This window comes from Capra hircus, chromosome 9 (genome assembly GCF_001704415.2).
Source record: "Capra hircus breed San Clemente chromosome 9, ASM170441v1, whole genome shotgun sequence".
Taxonomy (NCBI): Eukaryota; Metazoa; Chordata; class Mammalia; order Artiodactyla; family Bovidae; genus Capra; species Capra hircus.
Window position 1 is genome coordinate 73,589,217 of NC_030816.1, and position 24,776 is coordinate 73,613,992.

At 36.6% G+C, this 24,776-nt stretch overlaps 1 protein-coding gene across 2 annotated transcripts in view; it reads left to right on the top strand.

Annotated features, from left to right (window-relative positions):
• Positions 1-24,012, top strand: part of TAB2 (TGF-beta activated kinase 1/MAP3K7 binding protein 2) — an 85,823-nt gene extending 61,811 nt beyond the window's left edge. For both annotated transcript variants that reach the window (XM_018053329.1, XM_018053328.1), the window contains exons 4-7: positions 16,719-16,879; positions 17,092-17,185; positions 18,499-18,579; positions 21,959-24,012. In XM_018053329.1, coding sequence (XP_017908818.1) covers positions 16,719-16,879; positions 17,092-17,185; positions 18,499-18,579; positions 21,959-22,101 — 479 coding nt within the window. In that variant the 3' untranslated portion in view covers positions 22,102-24,012. The remainder of the gene's footprint in view (positions 1-16,718; positions 16,880-17,091; positions 17,186-18,498; positions 18,580-21,958) is intronic.

Sequence of the window (24,776 nt, forward strand, 5' to 3'; positions counted from 1 at the left end):
TCTCCAATACCACAGTTCAAACGCATCATCTCTTCTGCACTTCTTTATAATCCAACTCTCACATCCATACATGACCACTGGAAAAACCATAGCCTTGACTAGACAGACCTTTGTTGACAAAGTAATGTCTCTGCTTTTGAATATGCTGTCTAGGTTGGTCATAACTTTGCTTCCAAGGAGTAAGCATCTTTTAATTTTATGGCTGCAATCACCATCTGCAGTGATTTTGGAGCCCAGAAAAATAAAGTCAGCCACTGTTTCCACTGTTTCCCCATCTATTTCCCATGAAGTGATGGGACCGGATGCCATGATCTTCGTTTTCTGAATATTGAACTTTAAGCCAACATTTTCACTCTCCTCTTTCACTTTCATCAAGAGGCTCTTTAGTTCTTCTTTACTTTCTGCCATAAGGGTGGTGTCATCTGCACATCTGAGGTTATTGATATTTCTCCTGGCAGTCTTGATTCCAGCTTGTGCTTCCTCCAGCCCAGTGTTTCCCATGATGCACTCTGCATATAAGTTAAGTAAGCATGGTGACAATATACAGCCTTGACAGACTCCTTTTCCTATTTGGAACCAGTCTGTTGTTCCATGTCCAGTTTTAACTGTTGCTTCCTGACCTGCATATAGGTTTCTCAAGAGGCAGGTCAGGTGGTCTGGTATTCCCATCTCTTTCAGAATTTTCCGCAGTTTATTGTGATCCATACAGTTAAAGGCTTTGGCATAGTCAATAAAGCAGAAAGAGATGTTTTTCTGGAACTCTCTTGCTTTTTTGATGATCCAGCAGATATTGGCAATTTGATCTCTGGTTCCTCTTCCTTTTTTAAATCCAGCTTGAACATCTGGAAGTTCATGGGTCACGTATTGCTGAAGCCTGGCTTGGAGAATTTGAGTATTACTTTACTAGCGTGTGAGATGAGTGCAACATGTTAAGATACATAACTACTAATACCTGCTGAAAGCTTACGATGTGTTAGGCATTGTTCTGAAAGCCCATTTATTTCTCGTAACCAAATATAAAGTAGACACTAGTAATATTCCTATTTTCAGCTTAAAATGCTCAAGAACAGGTTGATACCTATACAAAGGACAGGTAGCAGCATCAAGATTCTCACCTAGGCAGTTAACAGAGCCCACAGCACTATAATGTCTTTTCAGATTTTCAAAATGAACCCTCTGAAAAGATGGTTCAAGTTTATCTTGTACCTTCATATAACCTGTGCTATACCATGTATGAGGGGCCATGTGTGGCTCAGTTTGAGAAGCATGGAGCTAAAAGATCACTTAATAAAAATAAATAAAGGCAGCTATTAGGAAAGAAGTCACAAATAGATGATATGTAGATATAATTAGAAATTACTTGGAGCAATAAAGGAATACCCTGAGTAGGGGTAGGAAGCACTTTATAAAGACACTTGAAGGTTGAAAAAAAAAATTGCTAATGAATAAGGGATGTGGTTTAAGAATTCAAATCCTACCCAAAAAAGCAGGGTTTCCCAGAATGGGCCACTCAGATTATTTCTCTTTGCTAATCACCTTCAGACAGCTGGAACAACCATGATCACTTTCCTTAAGCATACCTACATACATATGGAATTTCCTAACACTTGTATGGCTGTGTACCCTTGTGTTATCTGCGTGTGTGTACTGTAGTGGGGTGGCTGTTGTTCTTCGACCTCTTATCTTGTTTTCTTTCTAGTTACCATGGAACGAGTGTTGACCGAGACTTATGTATCATCCAATCAAATCAAAGGACTGTTCCTTCCTACACAATGCATCTCTTGCATTGTTAACTTATGCACGTGTAATGCTTTGCCATTTACACAGCACTAAATGAGGTGACCCAAATAACACTGGTCTTTAAGTAAGGATCTTTTCTGAATTCTTAATTTGTGTGGTGTGGGTAATAAAGAGAAAAGAAATGTCCCTGCTTCCTGCAGTGAAATTGATCTTTCTAAAGCTCCTGAAACACTGTTTCAGAGTAGAAAAAAGAAGTTGAGCCAAGTACTAGAATCATAGGAAAATATTTTTCTCAAATTGAGGAGAGAACATGTATCAATAACTTGGTAACCAAAATGCATTATTTTTAACTTACCATTTAACATTTGAAATATATACTACAATAAAAATTTCAAAAATGAGAATTTCTTTATAATTTCTTATATGCCCTCTGTTGTAGAATGAGAGGGAAGGAGGACAGTTAGTGAAACTGTTGCTGAAACTCAGCCTCTGTTCACCAGTGCCTAATAGAAACCTGGAGACAGAGTTTTGGGTGAAGTAGAAAAAAGTAGCTTTTATTGCTTTGCCAGGCAAAGGAGGCCACAGTGGACTAGTTCCCTGACTACCATGTGACCCACCCTGGAAGGTTAGTGAGTTTTATAGTGTTCAAGGAGCAGGGCTGATGAGCTCATGGACAGTTCTTCGATTGGTTGGCATCAGGGCGAGGTTTCAAGTATCATTAGCCTGATTTCAGCTAGTCTGGGATCTGTGTTCTTATGGTCAGCAGTTTTCATCTGCAGTGTGGTCCTTCCTGTATAAACCTAGGAATGTTTGTCAGGCCTTTATCTGTATCTTTCAGAAAACTGAGAGTTGGTGACTGTGTTATATGGCCAAATTACAGTCTAAATTGTTAGCAGTTCCCTAGCCCAACAGTTATTCTGTTTCTACATCTTCACATTTTCCAGTCATTAACTCTTGAGTCAGCATTTTACTTCGAAAGACAAGGACACAGAGACTTCAATCAGGACCCTGCTCATCTCAGCACCAAGTCTCAGCACCCCCTGTAAAGGAAATAAATTATACCTGAGTCCTTAAACCACTGTAAGAATTAGAGTCAAAAATGAGTCCCAAAGAGAAAAAACAAATTCAGGTTAGAAAGTTCAGTTCAGAGTCTGTCAGCATGAAGTAGAGTCTCACTTTACTTGCTAAGAACAAATATTAAAGTGAAAATTGCTTACCAGTAGTAAGGTTACTAGATACCTAGTATCTACTAGGTTACCAGATAGCTGCATTTCCTTCCTTGAGTTATACCACCGGACTTTACCTAACTTCTATAAAGAACCAATAAGCACTTTCATCATTCACTGTATTCTGAGATTTTCTGGTGTCCTCTCCCATTCATAAACGCATGATTTTTGTAACACTGGCAACTTGTGTAAGTGTGGAGAACAAATGCTCTACTCATTCAAACCCGTTTTCATTGGGGATTAGGGGAGGAAAGGGTTGGCCTGTGTTCTGTATTTTGTTATAGTTGCCAGAGGCTCTTACCAAACTAACATTGCTGCCAAAAATGACTTCTCCTTCTCCATTATCGATAACAAAAAACGCTATGGTATTGACCTTTTCTTATAATCATTTTTATGATATTTTAATACTTTCCAGTTATATTTATGGTCCTATTATATTGAAGAGCAGTAGCTTTGACTTTGAACCTAAAATAGAAATACAAATAAAAAAACTTATGAGATGAAAATTAGCTTCTTAGAACTTCTCATTCCTTGTCATTTTTTCAGCAGTACTTCCCTCCAAACCACAGCACCTTTCTACTTAACAAGATTTAATAAAACTGCTAATCATAACAAAAACTGAGGGTGTTAGATATTCTTTTCAAAAAGAACTAAAAATTAATTTAAATTTTAAAATTTGCACTTTAACTTTTATTCATCTGCTAATTGGAAATGTCTTTTTTTTTTTTTAATGTTGACTTGCTGTGTTGACATTGAGATCATGTTAAATTAACTCAGTAATTACTTGACATTAGACCATTTAAAGGATTTTTTTTCTTTTGGAGAAAAGAATGGCCTACTTCTCATAGATTCTTCCCAGTCTTAAGACTAACCACCTTTTTCAGTTGGAATAAATCTCAAGATTGGAAGAGACTCTGCTCCTGCTGCTGCTGCTGCTAAGTCGCTTCAGTCGTGTCTGATTCTGTGCGACCCCATAGACGGCAGACCACCAGGCTCCCCCTTCCCTTGGATTCTCCAGGCAAGAACACTGGAGTAGGTTGCCATTTCCTTCTCCAATGTGTGAAAGTGAAAGTGAAGTCGCTCAGTCGTGACCGACTCTTCGCGACCCCATGGACTACAGCCTTCCAGGCTCCTCCGTTCATGGGATTTTCCAGGCAAGAGTACTGGAGTGGGGTGCCATCGCCTTCTCCGGAAGAGACTCTGAACATCATCTAGAACTCTGCAGCAGACGTTACCCAGTCCACTTACCCGTCCAGCAGTTGGACCCTATCAAATGTGAATCCATCCTATTCTTGGGTACCTTCTGAGAAACAAGCTACCTCCTGAGGTAGTACATTCCATTTGTGAAGAGTTTTGCCTACTGGCAAGTTATTTCCTATATTAAGCTGAAGTTTTTTACAAGTATTAATGAAAATAACATATCTATATGGTAAAAGAAGTTTAACACCAAAAAGGGAAGGTACAATGAAAGTGTCTCCTTTTGCCCCCGACCTCTCCCTTTGCCCAGCCATCCACCATTTAATTATCTGAGGAAATCTCCATTATCAGTTCTTTATCCTCCTTCCGTTTATAATTATAGTCTTTGTCTCACACACACTTTTTTTAATGAAAGTTTTTTTTTGAAACTTTCATAAAGTTTTATGAAACTTTCATAAAAAGTTCTTTTATGAAAGAAAATGTATGTGTGTGTATATATATATACATACATATATGAGTATATATAAATACATAACATGAGGAACTGTATATATCCTCTGCTGCTGCTGCTGCTAAGTCGCATCAGTCATGTCCGACTCTGTGCGACCCCATAGACGGCAGCCCACCAGGCTCCTCTGTCCCTGGGATTCTCCAGGCAAGAACACTGGAGTGGGTTGCCATTTCCTTCTCCAATATATCCTCTACAGTATGTATAACATAAACATACTGTGTGGGGCTATATGATATACAATTTTGGTTAACATATCTTAAGATCATTTTATTTCCACATGTACAAATATTTTATTCTTTCGCTTTAAAAAATTTTAGTCATTATTTTAACATTTATTGAGATAAAGTTTGTCATTTACAGGGTACAAATCAGTGATTTTTAGTATAGTCACGTGTGTGCAACCATCACCACAACCAATATTAGAACATCACTTCAGAAAGAAACTCAATACCCTTTATCTGTCACCTCCTATCCCATCACCCCCACTCTCAGCCATAAGTAGTCACTAATCTGCTTCCTGGCTATAGGTTTACATATTCTGGACACTTCATATGAAGGGAATTCCATAATAGGTAGTCTTTTGTGACTAGCTTTTTTCACTTAGGATAATGTTTTAAAAGCTCATCCAAGTTGTAACATGTGTTAGTACCTCATTCCTTTTTATGGGGCACTCTGCCATTTTATAGATACACTACATTTTATTTATTTATTCATTGGTTAATGGACATTTAGATTGTTTCTGACTTTTGCCTATTGTAAAATAATGCTGTGATGAACATTTGTGTACAAGTTATGTGGGCTTATCTATACACATAAGTGTAAGCATACACACGAGTGGAATTGCTGGGTGTTACGGTGGGGCTGCGTTCAGCCATCAAGGAGTGAGCTGCCATACCATTTTCCAGCGTGGCTGCACCATTTTGTATTCCCACCAGCAATCTTTGAGGGTTTTGATTTCTCCACATCCTCCACCACAGTTGCTATTTTCTTTGATTCTTGCCATCCCAGTAGCTGTAAAGTGGTATCTCATTTTGATTTACATTTTTCTGATGACGAATGGTGTCGAGCCATTTGTGTATGTTCTTTGGAGAAATGCCAGTTTATATCCTTTGCTGATTTTTTAATTAGGTCATTTGTTTTTATTACTGAGTTGTATGAGTTCTTTGTATATTGTGGTTATAGTTCCTTATGTGATTTGCAACTGTTTTCTCCCATTCTGTGAGTTATCCTTTCACTTTCTTGGTAAGTGTCCTTGAAGCACAGTTTTTAATTTTGCTGAAGTCTGACTTATCGCTTTCCTTTCATTATTCATATCTTTGGTGTCGTATCTAAGAATCAGTGGGTAAATCCAAGGTGATTAGGATTTACTCCTGAGAGTTTTAGAGTTTAAATTTTTGTCTCTCATCTATTTTGAGTTAACTTCTATATAAGGCTATGAGATAAGTGTCCAAATTTCATTCTTTTCCATGTGGCAATCCAGTTGTCCCAGCACCATTTAGGTTTGTTGTTATTGTTGCAAAATTTTCTCCGATGCCATCAGTTTCCTTTTTTTTTTTTTATGTTGGAGTGGAGTGAACAATGTTGTCAATTTCAGGTGTACAGCAAAGTGATTCAGCTGTTCATATGCTTGTATCTATTCTTTTTCAAATTCTTTTCCCATTTAGGTTATTACAGAATATTGAAGCAGAGTTCCCTGTACTATACAGTAGGTCCTTGTCAGTTATCTGTTCCCAGCACCATTTCTTGAAAAGACTTTTCTCACTGAATGGCCTTGGGACCTTTATAGAAAATCAGTTGATCATAAACAGATGGGTTTATTTCTGTGCTTTCAGTTTTTTTGTTTGTTTGTCTGTATGTGTGTCCTTATGCCATTACTTCACTGCCTTGATTGTTGTTACTCTGTAGTGAGTTTTGAAATTGCGGTGTGTACGTTCTACTTTGTTCTTGTTTTAGTTTGGTTATTTGAGGTCTCCTGCTATTCCATATATATTTCAGAATCAGCTTGTCAGTTTCTACAAGCTGGGATTCTATAGGGATTATACCAAAATATTTTTCTAAATACACTTGTTTTTTTTTTAATGTAAGCAAACCAAAAGGATTTATAATGAAAAGTTCTCGCACTGAAGACAACCAGTAGCTATTCACAGTTCATTTTGTATTCGTCTAGAAATTGAAATTGTATATGAAGCATACATATATTTATACATTTTTAATACAAGTGAAACATAGTTTACTTTCTCTTTTTATCAGAGCTTTTGTTTTTGTCTCTTTGAGAGTATTCCAAGTCAGGAATTGCAGATCTGCTTCTTGTAAAAATGACTATATAGTATTTTGTACCATAATCTCTAATCACTCCTTTTTTGATAGATCTTAGGGTCTTGTTTTTACAAACTGCTGCAGTTAAAATTTTATGCATGAACATTTTAACCACACCCAGGTATGTTGGCAGAAGAGATTACCAGGAGTAGGAAACTGCTGTGTCAAAGGATATTGTATTTTTTAAATTTTGATACATGTATCATTTAGGCTTGGTTATTCTGCTATTAACAAACTGTGTCTTTAAACAACAAAGGTTTATTTCTAGCTCACTTGACAAATAGATTAGCTGGTGGGCTCTGTTCTACATCACCCTCACTCAGGTACCCAGGTTAAGGGAAGCTCCGTCTTTGTGCTTCCATGATTGTTCAGGCAAGACAAAGGACATACAGCAAATTAGCTCTGACTCCTTAATTTTCTGCCCTGACACGTGTTACTGTTTAGAAAGAACAAGTCCACATACCATCCCTAATTCAGAGAGGATGAGGAGGTGCAATTCTCCTATATACCTGGAAAGCAGGGAGCCAGAAGTATTTGATGAAGAACACAGATGACTGCCTCACTACATGCTACCAATTTTAATTTTGAGACTCTCTCTCTAAAGAGATTTTACTAGTTTATAGAGATTCTACTTGTTTATTTTATCAACCACCAGAGGGAGTTGTAAGCTTAAAACTTTATTAAAACTTAACAGACTGAAAGAAGATTTTTAAAGTACTGAGTATATTTTTTTCTGTTATTCCTCCTCCTTTCTTGTCTTTTTAAAAGGGTAGCCTAGATAGTTAAATTTGGAAAAACTAAAGAAATCACTATATGAACTAAAAAGCCTCTTGATGAACGTGAAAGAGGAGAGTGAAAAAGTTGGCTTAAAGCTCAACATTCAGAAAACGAAGATCACGGCATCCGGTCCCATCACTTCATGGAAAGTAGATGGGAAACAGTGGAAACAGTGTCAGACTTTATTTTGGGGGGTTCCAAAATCACTGCAGATGGTGACTGCAGCCATGAAATTAAAAGACACTTACTCCTTGGAAGAAAAGTTATGACCAACCTAGATAGCATATTCAAAAGCAGAGACATTACTTTGCCGACTAAGGTCCGTCTAGTCAAGGCTATGGTTTTTCCAGTAGTCGTGTATGGTTGTGAGAGTTGGACTGTGAAGAAGGCTGAGCGCTGAAGAATTGATGCTTTTGAACTGTGGTGGTGGAGAAGACTCTTGAGTCCCTTGGACTGCAAGGAGATGCAACCAGTCCATTCTGAAGGAGATCAGCGCTGGGATTTCTTTGGAAGGAATGATGCTGAAACTGAAACTCCATTATTTTGGCCATCTCATGCGAAGAGTTGATTCATTGGAAAAGACTTTGATGCTGGGGGGGATTGGGGACAGGAGGAGAAGGGGACGACCGAGGATGAGATGGCTGGATGGCATTACTGACTCGATGGGCGTGAATCTGAGTGAACTCTGAGAGTTAGTGATGGACAGGGAGGCCTGGCATGCTGCAGTTCATGGGGTCGCAAAGAGTCGGACATGACAGCGACTGAACTGAACTGAAGTATATCCCTTATTTCTTTGGTAGAATTAGCATATCAAAGAGCCACCTTTCTGTAGTGTGAGCAACCGGAAAAGTCTTTAGGTCTTTAGGTTCCTTATGCTTAAGCATGCTGTGCTTAAGATTCCATGGGATGGGGAGAGGTTGACTGTTCTATTCAGAGACTTGTAATTAAACCCCCTTTTCTGGTCCATCCCTCACTTCTGCCTTCTGTTATTTACTTGCATTCTCCAGGAGCCTCTTTTAGGTTTCTACATGGCAAATTAGCTGCCTCTTTGCAGTACCCTCCTTGTCTATGAGACTGTAGCTTTCTCCGCCCTCCATTAGTCTATTCCATTTCATCTGCTTTCAGTCTTCCAGGAACTTGTTGAAATCTCTTGCCACTAATTGCCTTCTTCCTATTGTTTACCTTTGTTGGATTCTATCCATTTTATTCCTCTGTTATTTTCATGAGGTTTCAAAAGGCAGAAGATTGTGGCTCAGCTGGTGAAGAATCCACCTGCAATGTGGAAGACCTGGGTTTGATCCCTGGGTTGGGGAAATCTCCTGGAGAAGGGAAGGGCTACCGGTATTCTGGCCTGGAGAATTCCATGGACTGTATAGTCCATGGGGTCACAAAGAGTCAGACACAACTGAACGAGTTTCATTTTCACTTTCCTTTCAGTCACCTTTAACTAGAAATCCTCTCTAATATAATTGATTCTTTGTATTTGAATTTTAAAGTCCATATTAGTCTAAATGTAAATACTTGACAGGAATGGAGAGTATTTTTTCCTTAGCTTATGTACTGGAGTCTGTTTAACAGATCACCCCGCCATCTTTACAAGTACATATCACTACATTGTGCATGAAGCTCATTCATCTGTAGGTGTGGTTGATATTATTTTGTTTATAGCAGTTTCGTTGTATGCAAAAACAAAGGGGGGAAAACCCAAAAAGCCAGTCTAAGGGATTTCCTCAGATTCCTATTCACAGTCTTTTCCTATAACAGAGGTGAAATGTTCTAGTCTTAGCCCACAACTGCAGCCGTCATTTTGTCACCCCTTTCTGACTGTTTCCAAGCTGTCTGCTTCTTTTGGATGCTAGAAGTACAATTGTCATATTTCTTTCTCCCCAAACAATCAATACCCAACTCCTTCATTTAGGAGAGACTGATCAAAGCCAAAGTGTCTTTATAAGTAAGCGTTATAATCATTCTTCTTTATTATGAATATTCTTAATAATGTTTCTTAATGAATATGTATTGTGTAATATTTTGTACAGTGAAGATTAAAATTGTAGACAGAACCACAACTGGAGAAAAAGTTTAGTTTAGATGAATTTTCAGTGATTCTTAGAAATTCACCTTGACACTACTTTGTAATTCATCTTTCTCAGACTCCTATCTAAAACTCCCAAGCCACAATTGAAAAGTGAACTAGACACATAAAAATCCAGGCACCTACTAGAGAAACTGAGATCATGTCTCTCTCATACTATTTCCAGAGCATTTTTTAGTTTGTTTGTAATTAACAGACATACTTAAAAGACCCTGAATAGTCTCCAGATTGTTATTTCTAATATAGTCATAACTCTGCTCCACAACTTTGTTTTCACTGAAAAGAAATATCTCTTAGATAAGTTCTAAGACAGTGGATTTACTTTAGGGTTTCAGCCTGTCATAGGTGATATCTCACCTTTATTCTCAAAGGTAAGCCATATCTTCAGCCGTTGCAAAAACTCCTTTCTTTGTGAATTCCCAAAGATGTAGTATTTTTTTTGTTTAAGAAACATTCTGAAGTATTTACTCTGTAACTTTAAAACATCCCCATAATAATACCTTCAGTAACTGTGACTCCTTCATCTCTCTTACTATATCTTTTTCTTAATCAGTTTTTTATCTTCTACTAATATTGACCTTCTAATCCCAAAGAAAGCAAATGCCAAGAATGTTCAACCTATGGTACAATTGCACTCATCTCACACGCTAGCAAAGTAATGCTCAAAATTCTCCAAGCCAGGCTTCAACAGTATATGAACCGTGAACTTCCAGATGTTCAAGCTGGATTTAGAAAAGGCAGAGGAACCAAAGATCAAATTGCCAACATCCACTGGATCATAGAAAAAACAAGAGAGTTCCAGAAAAACATCTGCTTTTGCTTTATTGACTATGCCAGAGCCTTTGTGTGGATCACAATAAACTGGAAAATTCTGAAAGAGATGGGAATACCAGACCACCTGACCTCCCTCCTGAGACATCTGTATGCAGGTCAAGAAGTAGTTAGAACTGGACATGGAGCAACAGACTGGTTCCAGATAGGAAAAGGAGTGTGTCAAGGCTGTATATTGTCACGCTGCTTATTTAACTTATATGCAGAGTACATCATGAGAAATGCTGGACTGGATGAAACATAGCTGGAATCAAGACTGCTGGAAGAAATATCAGTAACCTCAGATACACAGATAACACCACACTTAGGGCAGAAAGCAAAGAACTAAAGAGCCTCTTGATGAAAGTGAAAGAGGAGAGTGAAAAAGTTGGCTTAAAGCTCAACATTCAGAAAACGAAGATAATGGCATCTGATCCCATCACTTCATGGCAAGTAGATGGAGAAACAGTGGAAACAGTGACAGACTTTATTTGGGGGGGCTCCAAAATCACTGCAGATGGTGGCTGCAGCCATGAAATTAAAAGACGCTTGCTCTTTGGAAGAATGGTTATGACCAACCTAGACAGCATATTAAAAAGCAGAGACATTACTTTGCCAACAAAGGTCTGTCTAGTCAAAGCTGTGGCTTTTCCAGTAGTCATGTATGGATGTGAGAGTTGGACTGTAAAGAAAGCTGAGCGCCGAAGAATTGATGCTTTTGAACTGTGGTGTTGGAGAAGACTCTTGAAAGAGTCCCTTCGACTACAAAGAAATCCAACCAGTCCATCCTAAAGGAAATCAGTCCTGAATATTCATTGGAAGGACTGATGCTGAAGTGGAAACTCCAGTACTTTGGCCCCCTGATGGGAAGAACTGACTCATTTGAAAAGACCCTGATGCTGGGAAAGATTGAAGTAGAAGGGGACGACAGAGGATGAGATGGTTGGATGGCATCACCAACTCAATGGACATGAGTTTGAGTAAACTCCGGGAATTGGTGATAGACAGGGAGGCCTGGCATGCTGCAGTCCATGGGGTTGCAAAGAGTCGGACACAACTGAGCAACTTAACTGAACTGAATATTGACCTTTTCTCGCTCAGCTTTTTTCCTGAAATGAATATTATTACACCGGCTTTATTTCAGTTTTATATTTGCCCGGTATATCAATTTTAGAGTATCTCTATCAGCCTTCAAGATTTCCTCTGTATCTTTGGTTTTTCAGCAGTCTTATTATATGTCTAGGTTTTGTTTTGTTTTGATGTTACTTGGAGATCCCTGGGCTTCTTGGATCTGTGACTTATTGTCTTTCATTAATTTTGGAAACCATTTAGCCATTATCCTCAAATACGTCTTGCTGTTTTTGCATTTCTTTCACCAATTACATGTATATATGCACTCATATTGCCTGTCTCTTCTTGGATGCTTTGTTCTTCTTCACTCTTTTTCTTCGGGTTTGATTGAAGTAATCTCTGTCTTCAGGTTCACTGGTTCTTCTGTATCCAGCGTGCTGGTAAGCATGTTGAAAGATTTCTTTATCTCTGATACCATATTTTATTTCCAATATTTGACTCTTCCTCAATAATTTCCATCTCTCCTCTCAGGCTGTCCATCAGCTCCTGCCTGTTGTTCATCTTTTCATCTAACTGCTTCAGCATGCTGTGTGTATGTTCTGTGGCTCAGTTCTTTGGGACCTGCCAGGCTCCTCTGTCCATGGGATTTTCCCCAGGCAGGAATACTGGAGTGGGTTGCTAGTTCCTTCTCCAGGAGATGTTCCTGACCCAGGAATCAAACCCAAGTCTCTGGCGTCTCCTATTAGCAGACGGATTCTTTACCACTGCACCACCTAGGAAGCTTCAGTCATAGTTACTTTTCAATTTCCTGCCTGCTCCTTCCAGCATCTGGGTCATGTTTGAATATGGTTCCATTGACTGCTTTCTCTCTTGGTGATTCATTGAATTTTCCTCTCACTTTTCTGTGTGTCATTACTTTTTTCTTTTATTATTATTGAATGCCAAAAAGTAGTCTCTCCTGTTTTTTTTACATGTGAGACCTTTACATCCAGAAACTAGAATACCTTTTTTCCTGTCAGGATATCGTGTGAAGGGTTAAGTCAGTTTAGGCAGGAGTGGAGCTAGGTCTGGGTTTTGTTGTTGCCCTTTTAGTTCTTACAGTCTCTAGCAGTTGGCTGCTCTTACTTTGTGTCTCTTAGAGTGCTGCCTAGAGTACAAAGTATTCCTTTACTTTAGTCCTTTTATTTTCAACCTTTCTGTGGTGTGATGGGTCCCCATTTATTCAGTCTCCACATGATCTGATAAACAGCCAAATACTAAATTATGTGGAATTTTACAAGCCACGTGGTTTCAGTTGTAACAAAAACAGACATAGACAATAGGTAAACAAGTGAGTGTGGCTATATTCTAGTAAAACTTTGTTCACAAAACAGGCAATGGCCAGATTGGGCCCTTGAGCCATAGTTTGCTGACCCCTTTTTTGGAGCTTTGTTCTTGGGACACACACACCCGTATCTCCAAGCTCCAGCAGGGTAGGGATTTTTACCTGTCTTGTTCGTTGATTTCCTGAGTGGCTACAACAGTCCTGACATAGGTTCTTAATATATTAAAAGAATGGATTAGCAAATTACATTTTAAGTGTTTTTTGAAAACAGCAATGCAGCTGTAGATCTTTTGTATATAAACAGATTAATTTAATTAGATTACAGTTATTATGATTACTGATATATTTGGAATTATTTGTGTTCTAGTTCTTTCCTTCTTTCCTGCTATCTAAGTTTAATCAAATTTTATCCTTTTGTTCTTTTAGAAACTATATTTAGCTTTCTCGTATACTCTTCATCTTTATCCCTAGATATTAACATGTATATTTGGTTTAGCAACATTTGAGAATATTCTTTTCATACTGTTCATGGGGTTCTCCATGAGGTTTTTCCATTAGTCATATATGGATGTGAGAGTATAATGAAAGCCGAGTGCCAAAGAATTGATGCTTTTGAACTGTGGTGTTGGAGAAGACTCTTGAGAGTCCCTTGGACTGCAAGGAATTACAACCAGTCCATCCTAAAGGAGACCAGTCCTGGATATTCATTGGAAGAACTGATGCTGAAGCTGAAACTCCAGTACTTTGGCTACCTGACGTGAAGAACTGACTCATTGGAAAAGACCCTAATACTGGGAAAGATTGAGGGCAGGAAGAGAAGGGGATAACAGAGGATGAAATGGTTGGATGGCATCACTAACTCGATTGACATGAGTTTGAGCAAGCTGCGGGAGTTGGCGATGGACAAGGAAGCCTGGCGTGCTGCAGTCCATGGAGTTGCAAAGAGTCAGACACGACTGAGCAACTAAACTAAACTGAGAATATTCTTTATAAACACTTTTAAAGCCTTAGAATGCTTTTCATCTAATTTTCATATTTCCAATTTCTTGTTATTCTTCTCTAATATTTTAGTTTTACTCTTTAAACAGTCTTTGCCTCCCCACCCACTGCCATGGTCTTTTTCCTTTGTTTCAGAGTTAGAACTTTTTTTACATTCATTATCTTATTCCTTCCTGTTGTATTAATGTCCTCTGTATCAAAAAAACATCTTTAGTAGTTCTTTCTTTAGGAGCAGTCCATGGTTTATAAAATCCTCCAACTTTATCTGTTCATCCCTACTCCAGTAATTTGATTAAGTGAATTAGTTATTCCATTAGCTTCTGAAATATTATTTCATTTCTTCAGGTTTCTCTTCAAATTTTGCCATTCACTCTATTGTCTCCTTCTGGAACTCCTTTTTATATTTATTTAAGATCTTTTAACCCCTCTTTCATGTGTCCTATCACTTTATCTCTGCACTTTGAGAATACTCTTAGATTTATCTCTTGGGTCACTAAATATGTCTTTGACTATGTGTAATCTACAGTTTAATGTATTTGGTTGACTGTTTCATTGGCTGTTTTCCATTTCCAGAGGTTGTTTATGGTCCTTCTCCAAAACTTATTCATGGTATCTTATTTGTTATATTCTTCTATAATCATTATAATATTCTTAAACAGATATTTCCATAGCTTCTTTCAAATTGTTATATAACCAAGTTTTAGGGGGCTCCTCTCGGGCTGTTGATTCTCATGGTAGATGGTTTTCTTATTTGGTCATACTTTTCTGCTGAGCACTTCTCTTCATTGAGGATTTTTCCATTTTGGATTCCATAGTAGGTGTCCCTCCATACTGGAAGTAGTTTGCCAGAGCAGTTTGCATTTGCTTCTGCCGGTTACGTCAAGGAAATCACCAGCCTAGAGCTAATTGTTAACAGTAATTCCTCACTCAGAGGTTCTGTCTCTGCCCTCACCGTATAAATCAGTTTCTCAGAAAATCTGTTCTTATCCCTTCTCCTCATGTAATATTGAATAATATCACAAATATATGTCTTATTTTCTGACTCAGTACAAATATAAATTATCACTTAGTCATTAGAACCACTAAATAAATGCGTTTTTTAAAGTTTTTTTTGTTTTGCATATTTAGGAAAAAGCTTTTAGGGAGATGATCTCCGTTAATTTTTAGGAAATACTGCTTTTAAATAATCATTAATTTGAACAAATGTCTTACTAATGGCATTTGAGACTCATTGGTAGATCATCAGAGTTTAGAAATGAAAGAAAGTATGTTATGTTCTTCTAGTTTTCCTTTGCCTTGGCCCTTCATTCTCACTTCAGGCCTCTGTCTTTCTCCTCTTACTGTCCCACTCAGAAATTAACAATCCACTCCGCATCTTCTTTTAAGAGAATAAAATAAACCCTAATGCACAATTCTTATGTTTTGGAAATAGAGGCATAAAACTTTGCAATTCAAGTAAAATAAACCAAATTAATAAAAGTCTGACAAAACAAGCCTGGGGTGGTTATGGATATACAAAGACACAGTGAGTTTTCTATCAGGAACATGTGTACCTCCAAAACACCTCCCTGCATTTTTAGAATATATATTAAAATGAGAGAGAAGATACCAAGCATTAGTCAGGATTTTTAAAACTTGAGATATATTCCCTAATACTCTTTTCTTCCAATAAATAAGAAAGAATTACAGAGGGAGATACCTGTGGATTGTATTAGTGTCAAATTTTTGTTGGGAAAAATTATCTTTTTTTGTTGGGAAAAATTATATTTTTCCTGGGAAAAATTAATTTTAAAGCACTTGAGCCTAACTAGCTTCCCCACACCCCACACCCTAATTCAGATTCTGTAATACACTGCTGGACTAAATGGCCTGAATATATATAGCCTTTTCCTTTTTTAGCTTCTTGGAAATTTTAGTCTGATTGATGGTGACTAAATAGCATTAATCTGTTTAATCGACTTGACTTTTTAATTTTAATTGCTATTTTTCATTTTTAGAATTTATTTATTATACTTTCTCAAATCAGCTTGTTTTCTCGTGGTAGAGTCACCCCAAGCTTCCATTTAATAGTAAATTCGGTTATCTTCACCACCAGCACAATAGCCTAAAAAGTCAAACTCATTTTGTCCAGAAGTGGCAAAATCATGTATACCAATTTTTATGGTTTACTAAGGTTTCCCGAGCAGTTCATCATTCATGTGACAAGGTTGATTGCTTATTTTCTTTTTAAAAAAATCTTACGAAAATGTTTTCACTAAATATAATTGGAATATAAGAAAATGTATTTGGTTTATCTGAATGGTTTTGTTTTTGATTTGCAGTTTGAGCAGTTTAATGTTAACATTCATGTGGATCGAAATCAATCACTTTTATTTATTGCATGAGTCAAAATGGATTTAACCTAACCCACATTCCCATTAAGTTGTTTATATGCTTAAATGATTCTCAAGTTAAAAATAAAATAATTCTCTAAAGTTAAAAATGTTGAAATGTTAAATATTTAACACACAATACTTTGTTTTAGTGTTATCTTTGAGATTCTCCGCAGCCTCCTTTTTGTCACAGAAATAGTTATCTGTTTTGTTTTCCCAAGGTTGTTTAAAGGTTAATTGACTAAACTGGGTGGATCTTCATATATACTAATATGTATTGCAGCTCTTTTGGTACACCAGAAGGCCAGAATGGAACGGCTTCAAAGAGAACTTGAGATTCAAAAGAAAAAGCTGGATAAACTAAAATCTGAGGTCAATGAAATGGAAAATAATCTAACTCGAAGGCGTCTGAAAAGATCAAATTCCATATCCCAAATACCTTCAGTAAGTCTTTCTTTCTGTAACTGTTGTAACTGCTGTGCTTGAACATGAGAATAGGTAACCTATCATCAGTATAAAAGCTTGACCTACTTTTCTAGAAATGCTCTTAATTCATACTTATTTTTCTGTCCTTACTTCCCCCTGCAAACCTTGACTCCTTCTTAACTAATAACACAAGAGTTCGATGTAGATCCTCACCTGGAATTATTTTTCAGCTCGAAGAAATGCAGCAGTTGAGAAGTTGTAATAGACAGCTCCAGATTGACATTGACTGCTTAACCAAAGAAATTGATCTTTTTCAAGCCCGAGGTAAAGTTCAATGCATATTCAGCTGAAATTCTTTGTATTAATTTATCAGCTCTTCCTGTGGCTGGAAACAGACTTTTAATTGTAATCTTGTTTCAGATTTGATTTGGAGCCATATAGTGCTGCTTAGATTTTTATTTTCTACTTGCCACTCCTCCCTCCAAAGCTGTATATTTGGTTGAGAAGTAATTTGATACATTTAATATCCTTCAAATCCCCTTTAGTCATACAATAAGGGAAGACAGTGATTAGTATGTCTGGCTATATTGTCAAAAGTATTGCTGTTATGTATTAATATAATCTGTTACAATGTTTATTAAGATTGTAATATATATACTCATATTCCTTTTTCCTGTTTCCCTTTTTTCCTTCTACCTTTGAAGAATTATGCTTTTAAGAACATGATTAAAAGGCATCCCCACTCTAATGGCACTTACTTAATTGATGACATAGAGAAGAAAATTAAAATATGACATACAGTATTTTAGGAAAGTGATAGTTTATGATATTTGAACTGTTATTGACCAGCAATAATTGCTTATTGTGGAGTAAAAAAAAGATTGGGGCATTTGGCGCAGTACATGAGTGAGTAAAAAGTGTTCATAGACAACTAAAAAGAATGTTTATAACTTAAACCTAATTCTAAAGTTTGGAAATAATAGAAATATATAAAATGAAAAGACAGGAAAGGGAAGAAGCCAAAAAATAAGCCCATAGTCACATTTCTCAGTGTGTGCCAAAATCCATTAAACTGGAAGATGATTTGTTTTATTTTCTTTTAGTAAGTAAGCTGTTTATCTTGAAACAGTCATAGAAAATGCCATAATTTAACTTTGGAGAGAAAAAATTGGTGCTAGTCTAGAAAGTGTAATCTTTGAACTTGTTCTTTTGTTTAAAATTTGAAGCGTCACATTATATTAGTTCAGGTTTTTATAGTTACTTGAGGCCAAGCTATTTAGGTGCTTAAGACCATGTTAAAATTATATTTTACACTGTCAAATTTTAAGTTATCTTAACTTGTCACATACAACAGGGATCTGTTCTAATTCTTTAACTGTCTTACTAGCATTAATCTAACGTCTTCCTCAGCTTACAGGTTGGACTTCTGTTATGGGTACTATCAATATATTACACCTATTTCAGCTGTCTTTGAAATCCTTTCATGTAATTGGAGATTAGAGGTGTGAAATAAAAGAAAAGTACTTTTTCTATTTAACTGTGATTTTTTTTTTAAGAAAGAAAATATTTGCTTTTAAAAAATCTTTTTAATTTTTTTGAGCTATAAACATTGATATGCTTCTTTTTATATATTTCAGGACCACATTTCAATCCCAGTGCTATTCATAACTTTTATGACAATATTGGATTTGTAGGCCCTGTGCCACCAAAACCCAAAGGTTAGTGGTGTATCCAGTAAGTGTGAAAACTGTTGTGTTTTGAAAAACAAGATTTTAGAAAATTTTATTCTTAGCAGCCTTCCACTCTAGAAGTGCTTCCAACTTTGGCATTCTTGGATGGATTCATTAGGAAAACATGCTGGGAATTGGGAGGGTTCAAAAATGTAATGTCCTTAGCCCTTTAAAAGTAATATGTATGTCCTTAGGATTCATTGTATACTCCCAGAATAGCAAATCTTGGCAAAAAAAAAAAATCACCGGGTATAAAAACTTGTATTCTTTGAAATTTTAGACAAACATTAAGAAAGATACCTTAGGAAAGTTTATTTTTCATAAGTATTATGTCCTATATAGTTTATGCATAGTTCTCTATAATCAAAATTCTCTGAATTTCAGATAAATGGTTTTTTTAATTATTACCTACTATCATTTTTATGTCATTGATACAGATTATGTACACACCAAACTAAGAAATGTTGAAACATTTGTGTGGGTTTTTTACTCCAGGCATTAAAAAATATGTAGACATGGGAACAATCTTTGGTTTGTTCCAAGAATTTTCATATTCTCATTCAGCATCCTCTTCTCTCCGTTCCTTAGTTTTTATTCAGTTATGATTCAGTTAGGCCTAGCTGTAGCTTCATATTTTTTATTATTTAAATGTTTTTAAACATAGTTAGCTGGAATGTAATGAAGTCTTATTACAGAGGAGCAAAAGTGAAATTGGGCATTTGACACAGTACGTGAGTAAGCAAGTGTTCAGACATTGGATGTTAATTGAATAAAAGAATAAGGAAAGCAGTGGTGAGCAGAGCCTAGCTCCTTAAAATAAGCAAAATGGATATTTTAGACTCTGAGTTGCCTCAATATAATCTTTTTATTCTCTTTCAAAAACTAAAAATTCTCATATGAAAAGATCTATTTTGTTTCCAGGTAATTCAGTACTTATGTGTTATGGGTAGGCAGGAGATGGGGTATAGATGAACTAAGGTTTGTCTTGATAGTTGTTGAAGCAGCATAAGGGCTGAGAGTTTTTTTCACTGTTTTCACTACTTTTGTGTGGGTTTGAAATTTTCCATGATAAAAAGTAAGGGGAAAAAAAAATACTTAAAAAGCTTTTCACAAAAGATAAATGCTTATGTACTGGATATTTTTAGAGAAATAAAGAATTAGTCATTTTTGCCTTAAAGCTAAAATAGGGAGTTACTAGTTTCGCTTAGAGAGGTTTACTTAGTTCTTAAAATCAGTTCTGCTTTACAATGTGGATTTTTTAACAGCTAAAATAAAGTGTGGCCATCACAAGTCATCTCGTACTGTGCACCCTAAATAACTTCCTCTTTTCTTGATTCTGGTGGTTACTTAGTTTCCAAATACCACTAATAATAAAAGTCATAATTAGAAGGACCAGAAGATTTTGTGCAGTTGGAAGAAAACCATTGGAGATTTTTTCATTTAAAAAAAAATTAGGTCCTCTATTTGATTACCTTAGATATTGAAATATTGAAGATAATCCTGGCACTTAGTAATAGAATGAAGTGTTAATACAGATTGAATGGCCCCTCCTAAAAAAACCTTTGTAGTTAACAAAAAGGATAGACAAGGTTTTACTGAAAATGTGCCAGATTGGAATGTTTTACCAAAATTCTAATAAGCAGAGTGGATTATCTCCAGATTAAAACAGTTGTTCTATAAAATGTGTCCTAAGATTGGAATGTGGAATAATTGTAGATGGTAAGTCAAACTTTTTTAACCTATTCATTTTTTAGTTTTAGGTGGATAGTAATTTGTATTGTCAGACTCTTGATTTTTAAAATATTTTTACCTAGATAAACCTTAAATAGATAATTTTTTTAATATGTATTTATTGGTTTGGCTGTGCTGGGTCTTAGTTGTGACATGTGGGATCTAGCTCCCTGACCAGGGAGTGAACCTGGGCGCCCTGCATTGGGAGTGCAGAGTCTTAGCCACTGGACCACCAGCAAAGTTCCCTAGATATTTGTTTTAAAGCTATTCAGTTTAAAGAAAATTTACTATATAAATAACTTTCATGGTGCTCATGCATGTGCCAAAATCATGGTGATGCCTTAAAGTTCCCATGCCTAAAGTGGGAATTTTGCAATAAAGTGTTAACCTTAAGACCAAACACTAAGTAAAGTGCCGCTAAACAAAGTACCATCACTTAATTATTTTGAATTTGTTACAGAAACTTGTCTTCCTGTATTTTTATCCACTATATATCATAGTTTGTCTTTTAAAATAGCAGAAAAGATATCATTTACTTACCAGCTCAGTGGAATAGGTAGAATTTGCAAATTAATATACATTTTTAATATGATTTATAAACTACAAATCATAGACCATGACTGGAGAGATCCAATAATGCATGCTCTTTTTACTTCAGACCTCCCCAAAATAATTTATAGGAATCCTACTTTTAAATTACAAAGATACCTCCCTCCCCCATAAAAGTAGTTTTATAAATGTAATTTCATCTTTGACACAACCATGGAGGAATATATTTCTTATATTTAAGATACCTCTGTACATTCAAACATTTAGAACATTGACCTTATAAAACTGCAGTGACCATTGTATAAGAAAGAAAGACTAGATGTAGAGGAAACATGATTATCTAAGATCACAGAGCAAAGAAATTAGGAGTTAATAGCAGAACCATGAATAGAACTCCAGTCTCATGACTCTGGATCTGGTAGTCTTTCTAGTGTTCCATGATAAATAACGTTTTCAAATAACATGAGAAATAAAGTCTGATAAAATTTTATACTAATTTGCTTCTCCAAGTCTGTTGTTGACATTTAGGTAAATAAGATTTTAGAGATAAGTACGTATTGTTCAGTTTTAGATTTTTAGCAGATGGAGAACATTTAATAAACACATCCATTCATGATAGAAATCAGAAATATAACTACTACATCAGTGGGAAATGAAACTCAAGCTTGAATGAGACACAGATGCACTAGCAGTAGTGCATTGCAGGTGGATACCTTGCCGCATTCTTAGGTGACATTGTGGTCATCTTGGCTACTAGAGACCATATGAATTGATTTCCCCTTTCTCCTGCTATAAGTTGGGGGAAATGATGCTCTTTTCCCATTTGAGGAGATATTGAGGTGATTAAGTCACGTCCATGTTGCTGTTCCCCAGCAGAGATGTGCCAGCCTGATAGATACAGGTTGTGAGGATCAGGCATGTGGGTCGGTTTCAGCTAGATGCTTCATTTGATTACCAGGCTGTTTCATGCTGTGTGATGCTGGTGTTTAACAGACTGCGCTATGAGGAAAGCCCAGTAGTGCTTATAGTTGCCAGTAATTTATGACTGTGAATTTGCTTCTAAAATAATTATTTTGCTTCCTTACAGATCAAAGGTCCACCATCAAAACACCAAAGACTCAAGACACAGAAGATGATGAGGGGGCTCAGTGGAATTGTACTGCCTGTACTTTTTTGAACCATCCTGCCTTAATCCGTTGCGAACAGTGTGAGATGCCGAGGCATTTCTGAGCCAGAAGGCCCTATATCTTCTCTAAATCCACATCTGAAATTCAAGAAACCAGTCTGTCATCAGGGGAAAAGTTTCACTGCTACATAGGATTTTGTAAAATTGAAGGTGTGACAAGATGGTGGTGTGCTAATGTTAAATATCAACCCACAGAGCTAATAATACCTCAGTCTAATGTCATGGGCAGTTGAAATTCATCACATGAAAGGTAATCTGCTAAAAGACTTGGTTGCCCACTGCCTAACCATGTACAGTGTTACCAGTAGCCCGTCATGGATAATTCTCAACATATTAATACCTAGGTGTTCCCAGTACTTTTTTCCCTCATGTCACTACTGAATTTTGACAGGAGGAAGGAATAGAATGATGGCTTTTTTTTTTTTTAAGCTTTCGGTGAAACACTACAAACATGAAGAAAAGCAACGAGGTTTAACTATTTAAAAACTGTTTGCTGCTGTATAGTGCCAGTGGAAAGGGGAAGAACTTCACAAATCTGTGGTACTCTTGGCCTTGTCTTTGTCTTCCCTGAAAACGTCTCCACTCTGTGAAGCGCCAGCATCTAGGCTCTAAAGATGAAAGGAGAGCAGCAGCATTGTCTGTACAAACCTGGAGTGAAATACCCCAAAGCTTTTCCTACTGTACAGAGCTCTCAAGTTTGCTTTAAGTGATTTCTTTTCTTCCTTATTATTTTCTTATATTTCTATATGTATAGTGTAATAGTCTTTTGTTAACTAATTTTCTTTTTTCCTTTTAGTGATTAAGTACTATCATGTCCCTTTTTAAGCCTTACATGAGAGAAGCATTGCCTTCAAAATAAAAAAGCATTAATGAAATGAAACTATGCACAGAATAACGTTCCTCTACTCTTTCTGTGCTTTGCCCTCCTGAGCACCAATGTTCTGTGAAGATGCATACAGATGCTGCACAGAGAACTGCAGAAAATATACAAGACTTCTGTCTGTAGGTCACACTATGTGCTGACTTCAGTGGTGGGTGACACAACATGGTGTTTGATCTTCCACAGGGAAGCTTAAAACAAAAGGTATTTTTAACCCACTGACAGCAACAAGGCTAAGCTTGCTTTATGTGCCTTGTGTCCCACAGAACTTCCACAAGAGATTACTATTGGGAAAGTACAGTTTCCAAACGAGCAGCAGTACCTACAGCCCTTTTTTTGGAGAGAAATTTAAACGCTTTACTGTTGGGGCAGTCCGTTTCTAAACCTGACTTGGTGGCAGTATCGTGTATATTTATGAAACAAGGCTAGTCGCATTTAGGACAACTGAAGAAAAGCTGGAAAAAAGAAAAACAAGCAAACTTGAACACTGAAGCAACCTCAAGCATCTCTTTATTTTGATGATATATTTTTATAAGGAAAATAAATATTCAGATGATCAGGAATGTATATAACGAAATGAAATCAAGGAAAAAATAACAGTATGCATTAAAAAAAAACAATTATGAAATTATATATCAGTGCTTAGAATGGGGTTAAGGGAAGTGCTGAAATGTAGCAAAAGATAGGAGATAATGTAGACTGGCACCCACTGTAAATGTTTGCAAATGAATATTTTTTAAATAAGCAAGATTATTACAGGTGATTCTATATGAATGTCAGAGCCTTAACTTCCAGGCTTTGCATCTTGTATATGAGAAGAACTATGACAATCCTAGTTAATTAGATGAGAAACCCAAAGCCTTTACATTTGATGCATTTTGTTTTAAAATAGGCCTTGTTTTTCAGCTTCATCTGCAGTTCTATGTGAAGATTGATAAATCAGTTTTTACTTGTTTTATTAATAAAACGTAATTTGGATATCTTGAGTTGATGGTTTTGTGATTTAGCTGGGTAAACTATCTTTGTAACAGATAAGTTATTTATAAAAATTAAAAAACTTATATTCTAACATGGATTTTGTGACTTGTTCTTAAAGTTTTGTGGGACAGGAGGTAAATTATGCCCCAGCAGAACATTTGATAGTTAATAGAAATCAGAGGAAACTCAACCTCCAGAGTCTCCTCCTGACATCATGGCATTCTGTGGCAGTTCTCGGATTATTCGTATCGGTTTCCCCAGGCTTCTTTTTAACTAATGAAAGCAACCCTGTTTCAGCTAAGCCAGAGAAATGAATATTCCTCTTTTCAAAGTTTATTATAGCTTTATTCTTTTGTTTCTCTTGGAGTTTTGTTTTTTAAGTTTACCCCATTGTTGAAATGTGATTTCTTGGGCCATTTAGCCTGAGTAAGTCGCTTAGTTCATATTTGCTCTTTCACACTATGTGTATGTGCTGAAGATGGCACTACTTCTCTGGAAGAGAACCTTTAAGAATTTTCAAAAACTTATGGCTCAGTTTTTCTGAGCTTGAAAAAGAGCCAAGTAGCGCTTGCTGATCTCATTATGACATAACTCAAAGCCCTACCATGGCTTCCCTGGTGGCTCCGATGGCAAAGAATTTGCCTGCAATGCAGGAGGCCCAGGGTTCGATCCCTGGGTCAGGAAGATCCCCTGGAGAAGGGAATGGCTACCCACTCCGGTATTCTTGCCTGGAGAATCCCATGGACAGAGGAGCCTGGCAGGCTACAGTCCATGGGGTCTCAAAGGAGTTGCGCAGGACTGAGCAGCTAACTTGTCTGCCATTGTTGGTCTTTTAAACCTGCTGCTGCTGCTGCTAAGTCG